At 44.8% G+C, this 7,318-nt stretch overlaps 1 protein-coding gene across 1 annotated transcript; it reads right to left on the reverse strand.

The window, feature by feature from the left end:
- Positions 1–4,699: 4,699 nt before the first annotated feature.
- LOC143263716 (uncharacterized) lies at positions 4,700–5,154 on the reverse strand. The gene is made up of 2 exons (XM_076528477.1): positions 5,055–5,154; positions 4,700–5,004 (listed from the first exon to the last, which is right to left on the reverse strand). Exons 1-2 carry the CDS (start codon positions 5,152–5,154, stop codon positions 4,700–4,702), a joined length of 405 nt encoding a protein of 134 aa, XP_076384592.1.
- Positions 5,155–7,318: the final 2,164 nt, after the last annotated feature.

Raw genomic sequence — 7,318 nt, forward strand, 5'->3', positions numbered from 1 at the left:
TTGTTTCGAATCAATTTGAAGCTGACTCGTTTGTTTCGTATGCATTTGAAGCAGAATCATGTGTGACGCACGAATTTGAAGATCAGTCACGAGTAACGCATGAATTTGAAGCTAAATCGTTCGTATCGTATGCATTTGAAGCTAAATCTTGTGTCTCGCATGAATTTGAAGCAAAATCATGTGTTTCGTATGCATTTGAATCTAAATCACGTGTCTCGCATGAATTCGAAGCTAAATCATGTTTTTCGCATGAATTTTAAGCTAAACCGTTTGTTTCGCTTGAATTTGAAGCTAAATCATGTGTTTCGCATGAATTCGAAGCTTAATCACGTGTTTCGCATGAATTTGAATCTCAGTCACGTGTTACGCATGAATTTGAAGCTGAATCACGTGTTTCGAATGAATTTGAAGCCAAATCGTTTGTTTCGTATGCAGTTGAAGGTACATCATGTATTTCGCATAGATTTTAAGCTAAATAATGTGTTTAGCATGAATTCGATGCTAAATCATGTGTCTCGCATGAATTTTAATTTAAATCGTTTGATTCGCATGAATTTGAAGCTATATCATGTGTCTAGCATCAATATGAAGCTTAATCATTTGTTTCGAATGAATTTGAAGCTAACTCGTTTGTTTCGTATGCATTTGATGCTAAATCATGTGTTTCGCATGAATTCGAAGTTTAATCATGTGTTTCGCATGAATTTGAATCTCAGTCACGTGTAACGCATGAATTTGAAGCTAAATCACGTGTTTCGAATTAATTTGAAGCCAAATCGTTTGTTTCGTATGCAGTTGAAGGTACATCATGTATTTCGCATAGATTTTAAGCTAAATAATGTGTTTAGCATAAATTCGATGCTAAATCATGTGTCTCGCATGAATTTGAAGCAAAATCATGTGTTTCGTATTCATTTGAAGCAAAATCACGTATTTCGCATAGATTTGAAGCACAATATTAGGTCTCACATGAATTTGAAGCCAATACATGTGTTTCGATTGAATTTAAAGCTTAATCGTTTGTTCCGTATGCATTTGAAGCTAAATCATGTATTTCGCATAGATGTGAAGCTAAATATTGTGTTTCGCATGAATTCGAAGCTGAATCATGTGTTTCGCATCAACTTTAAACTAAATCGTTTGATTCGCTTGAATATGAAGCTATAACATATGTCTGGCATAAATTTGAAGCTAAATCAGGTGTCTCAAATGAATTTGGAGCTAGGTCGTTTGTTTCGTATGCATTGGAACATAAAACATGTATGTCGCTTAGATTTGAAGCTAAATAATGTGTTTCGCATGAATTCGAAGCCAAATCGTTTCTTTCGCACGAATTTGAAGCTAAACCTTTTGATCCGCATGAAGTTGAAATCAAACCGTCTGTTTCGCATGGATTTGAAGCTAAAATGATCGTTTTGAATCGATTTCAATATAAATCGAATATTTCGAATGAACTTGAAGCTAAAACGTGCATTTCGGATGGATTTGAAGCCAAGTTGGATGTTTCGCATGGATTTGAATCTACATCTTGTATTTCGCATGAATTTGAAGCCAAATCGTTGTTTCGGAAGGATTTGAAGATAAAGTGTGTATTTTGCATAAATTTGGAGATAAATCGTTTGTTTCCCATGGATTTGAAGCTAGATCGTGTATTGCGGATGAATCTGAATCCCAATCGTTTGTTTCGCATGGATTTGAGTCTAAATTGTGTATTTCACATGAATTTTAAGCGAAATCGATTGTACTGCATGTATTTGAAGCTAAAGCGAGTATGTGGCATGAATTTGAATCGAAATCGTTTGTCTCGCACGGATTTAGGCTAAATCGTGTATACCACATGAATTTTAAGCCAAATCGATTGTTTCGCATGGATTTGCAGATAAATCGTGTATTTCGCATGAATTTGATGCCAAATCGTTTGTTTCTCAGGGTTTTAAAACTAAATCGTGTATTTCGCCTGAATTTGGAGCTATTAACCTACTGACTGACGACTTAGACTCAAATTCCTGCGAAATACACGATTTAGCTTGAAATCCCAGAGAAACAAACGATTTAGCTTAAAATTCATGCGAAATACGCTATTTAGTTTCAAAACCACGCGCAACAAACGATTTAACTTCAAACTCATGCGAAATACACGATTTAGGTTTAAAATACGGACACGGCTGAGGCGAAACCTCATCGGCGGAGAGACTTCGGGATGTCGATGGTGGGGCGGCGGAGATGCCGAGAATTATGTATCTGTGGACAGATAGTGTCTCGACCTCTTCCACCGTAATACGACGTGTATTTTGTGGTCTTCATTTTGTTTATTAATCAGTAGGTTAGGTAGCAACGTTCTAAGCCATGTTGCTCGAGGGGTAAGTCGAAACGCTGAGCAAGGGGGTTGGGGGGTCTAGCCGGGGCAACCGCGGGTCAAGAGGGGGAATTCAGCCGCGACTAGCTCCGGGATGAGGGGAGTGGGGTGTCTCTTGATTTCGCATTTCGTAAGCGTTATCGATAGTTGCTTACCTTCCGGTCTTCTCATCTTATGAATTCAATTATGCAGCGTTTTTTATCGCTCTTGCATTTTTACATTGTAGGAGATGTTTTGGAGTGACAGAGAGACAGAGGTGTAGACGCATCGCAATGGTATCTCTCTCTAACTCACTCTCTCTCTCTTCGGCAGCATTTGTAACGAGTCTGGACACATTTTCTAAAGCGGTTTCTCGTCATATTGAAATTTAATTATGCAACGTTTTTTATCGCATTCCGGATGACTATCGAACGCGTTATCTTCCCATGGTATCAGTTTGCTCATTTTATTGAATTTTCTTTCTCTAAATTTGCTATTCAGTCACGAATCGTTATGGAAGTTTGTTCGTTTGCAACATCCATCGCGAGCGTGCAATCCTTGCAATCTCTCGCAACATCCAAGATATTTTCTTTCGTGCGACGTTTACGCGTTACTAGATACCATCGGGATGGGAGAGAGTCGCAACGGTTGGTTGATGCAGAGTTTGGTCAAGTTTGTTAAAACTGGTAATTTAACCGAAGACGTTAAATTGAAATTGAAAAGTTTGCTTCGTAAGTAAATTTTCGTAAGATGACGCAAGTTTGCAAAGATATGTTACAATTATTGACTCGTATGTCGACGTTGATCCGAACTGTCGACGAGTATCGCGAATGGACGAAATCGTACATCGAGTGTTTGCGGTTGAGAATACATAAACATCGAGAAATAAACCGAGGATCCACAAGTGTAAAATCGAACTTACTCTCGATCGTGTGTCGCATGCAAACATTGAACGCTGCGCTGTGTCATTGGTTTTCGTCTCGCGTTGGCAGAGGTTTGTACAGAAGCGTTGGCGCGAGAGCATCGACTCTTCGTTGGGAGAACATCGAGTCGGCGGTTCAGAATCGCATATCGACCAGCATCGTGATCAACGTCGAGCATATCGATCCGCGTTATTTCTTGCAACACGCGAAGGGAACTCTTTCCCCATATCGGTTTGCAAATTGTATGGTATTCTACCGTACTTTCTCAACACCGACGCGAAAGCTTTGCACACGTCGTTGGCATTATTACTTTTCAGAGGGACTGCCCAAGCATTTTTGCTAAATGTATCGATTATTGTGAGAATGTATTGATGTCCTCTATTGTTTCTAGCATATTGTTGAAACTCGATGATGTCGGCTTGCCAAAGATCGTCGAGTCCTCGCACGATCACTCGCCTGCGCGGGAAGAAACGCCTCCTTGGAGCATGCAGTTCGTTCACCAACTTTACTTTCTCGTCGCTCATGATTACCACTGACACCTCGCTCTCTCTTGCTTTATCGGGTTCGCGGTCGCTTCAAAACGAAAGATGAATGCATTCTTCGTTTAATTTTATGCTACCTAAGTTTCTTCGGTTGCTGCTGCTGCCGCTGCCGCAACATTTTTCTCGTTTCTCGGTTCAATCATTATCTTCTGCTCTTTCGACGATATTTCGAGCAGCTCTTGTTGTTGTTGTTGTTTAATCTGATATATTTGTTGGAAAACGTGGTCGAGTCTCAACACAATATTTGTAAATCTATCGTCCCAATTTTCGTCCACGGATATCGTTTGATTGGTTTCGCAGCAATTCCAACGAATGCTCGTTCTATCGAACCACCTGTTAAATTTATCAACAGGCATTCCATTCATTACTGCAGTAACGAGTATCCAACTATTTAATTTATAATCAATCCGGCTTCGCGAAGTTCTTCGATTATGGATATTATTTCGTTGTCGTGACCAGTGTGTCCGGTATTTTTCGATGGCATCAGCAATCTCAAACGATCCACCAGCTCGTTTGGATCGACCCAATGCACGTAATCGATTGGATGGTTGGTTACACGCATCATCGTTGGAATTTGTATACCCTTTCCGCGCAACGTCGAAAACATCGGTCCTATAATATTTTTGTACATGTAACTGTTGATTATTTATTGATCACACAAGATCTAATCTAGAGGCTTGCTCGTGAGAGCTTAGAGACAACGAGTGCTGCTCACCGACGTCTAACGGACTTTCGAGTCAACGCACGTTTCGCGCTCACGTGCCCTGCAGATGGGCAGCAAGGGCCGTTTTACCTTAAAAAAACGGACAAGGCCGTAAAACTTACAAATTACCTATTTTCAACAGCATTGAAAATGCTTTTACATTTACACTCCCACTTAATTTGTATGTTCTATTACTCTAAGTTTTTCTCGTATCGATACAACCAGCAAAATCTGCATCGGTATAACCAACTAAATCACGTTGACTCCCACTGCATCCATATATTATCCCGAAATTTTGCGTAGCCATCAAATATCTTAGTCTTATTTTAGCAGCATTCCAATGCTCTCTACCGTAAGATTCGAAAAATTGACTCATATAATTAACTGAATATTCTATATCGGGACGAGACACTCTTGCAGCAAACATTAAAGATCCAATCAACTCTCTATATGGCACACTATCATACTTCTCATTCGATACATTCTTTCGCAGACACAAACCTGGTTCCGCAGGAACATTTACATGTATCGCATTGCACATTGACTCTTACTTATTACTAAACCGTCATCAACGTACAATGCCAAAAACACTCGCACTTCGTCGACAACACCAACAAACACACACTTATCACTTTGGATGTTCTTCTTCATCGTCTTCCATACCATATTCTCCGTGGAATATTTTTTTCTCTTTTTTGTGAAATCTTTTAAAGTTTCTTCCTGGATTCTACTTTTTATCAGCCTCTTCTTTGATCTTCAATTGCGCTATTCTTCTAGATTGTCTAACAGGTGTCTCGTTTTGGGTTGCTCCCGACTGTTCTTCGGCGATGTCTGTACCAACCTCGAGACCCAGTACCATTTTTCGTTTCTTTCGCTTTTTCTGAGGTATCGGCGTTAAATTCAAAGAATCGTTGACATTGTTTATTAAAAAACTCTGTTCATTGTACACTTTGCTCGTTGTATACAAGGCTCGAATCCTCTCGTACCCAAGTTTTAGTCTTTGTACTTGAGAATTAGTCGAAATCGCACTATTGCACTGTTCCGGAGGAATTTTCACTTCAAATAACATCCGAAATAGCTTGCCGTACCGTACACCAATTGAGGAGAGATTTCCATGCTTATCACGAATTTCTGATCTCTTCGCATATGCATGGAATGAGTACTGTTTATCAATTATCGTACCAATTGAAAAAAAATTTCGTTTCAACTCTGGCACATATAAAACATTTTCAACTCTTCTTTCTTGATTTCGATTGTTCACTTTCTCTAATACCACTATCGTTCCTCTTCCTGCTGCTTCTAACACTTTGTCATCTTTTTTTTTTTTTTTTTTTATTATCGTGGGGGAAATCTGCTGGTCAGACACCCCCGTCCCGCCCGGATGGTGGGGCGGGGGTAGTGCGGGGTTCGACCCGCTAAAACCCCCACGGCGGCCTAGGGCGCTGGCGATTAACGGGGGAGCCACGGGAACTCTTAAGAACACGACCGCGGCTCCCCCTCGCCTGGCCGGCCACCAGGATGGAGCGGTGGCCGGCCGCGTCCCGGGGGGAGATTAATCCTCCCCCCATAAATCATCTTGATTCGGCGGTGCGGGGGACCGCACCCCACACCGCCTCGTCACGACGGCCGCACCGGCGGCCGTCGAGGGCGACAACAAGTTGTCGTCGCCCCCACTCCTGATAGGACATCCTCGGTTGGCGGGCGGCGGGTAATTAAACCAGCATGATCTGGTACACCCGCCGCCCGCCTATTATCAGCTGCTCGGGGGGGGGGGCTCTAGGCGTGGGCGCACACACCGCACCCCCCGCTCGCGGCGACACCGCTCGGCAGCCTCCTTCTGCAACATTACCTGTTCGCAGAAGGCTATGGCTGCCGCCCATTTTGTCGGGCTCTCCAGCATGGCCCCAACTAAGCTGGAGAGAGCGAGGTCGCGACCAACTTCCCTACTTAGGACTCGGCGCAGCACTGAAAAGGCGGGGCACACCTCCAGTGTATGCTGCGCCGAGTCCTCCTCCGCGCCACAGTGGTGGCACACCGTCGTCGCTTCCCGACCGATGCGACACAGGTAGACACCGAAGCAGCCATGCCCGGTGAATACCTGCGCCGCACGGTAGGAGAGCCTGCCAAACCGCCTCTCCCGCCACGAGGTGAAGTGCGGCAGGAGAGCCCCGGGGACGCGCTCGGCGGCATGGGAGCAAAGCTCCGCATGCCATCTGGCGAGCGCTAGTCCCCGGGCCTGGAGCTCGAAGCCCTCGACCGCCTCCTGCTCCGGCGGGTCCCCCCGAGCCCGGCCAGCGATGCATATGCGCCTATAGACATAGGCGCGCATCGCCGCCTGCAGCTCGAAGGGAATTTCTCCCGCCAGAGCAAGCGCCGCCACGGTAGACGTGGTGCGGTAACCCCTTACGAGGCGAAGGGCCATTTGCCTCTGAATCCGGCGCAACAACAATGTGTTGCGCCGGTTTGCCCTCACGGACGGCGCCCAAATCGGGGCGCCGTATAATGCCATGGACCGCACCACGTCTAGGTATAGGCGACGCACCATATCGCCCGGTCCCCCGATATTGGGCAACAGGCGGCCTAACGCGGCCGCCGCCCTCTCAACTCGGGGGACGAGACGGCCGAAATGTGCTCCGAACCTCCAGTGGCTGTCGAGGATCAGTCCGAGATACTTGATCTCGGACTTCACCTCGACGCAGGCTTCTCCAACCCAGATCCACGATCTGGCCCGTGGCCGAGACCAAGGCCGTCCAAACCAGACGGCCTCGGCCTTCTCCGGGGCCACCTTCAGCCCCAGATCGCAGATCCTCGCGAC

The sequence above is a fragment of the Megalopta genalis genome, unplaced genomic scaffold, assembly GCF_051020955.1.
Source record: "Megalopta genalis isolate 19385.01 unplaced genomic scaffold, iyMegGena1_principal scaffold1219, whole genome shotgun sequence".
NCBI classification, from domain to species: domain Eukaryota; kingdom Metazoa; phylum Arthropoda; class Insecta; order Hymenoptera; family Halictidae; genus Megalopta; species Megalopta genalis.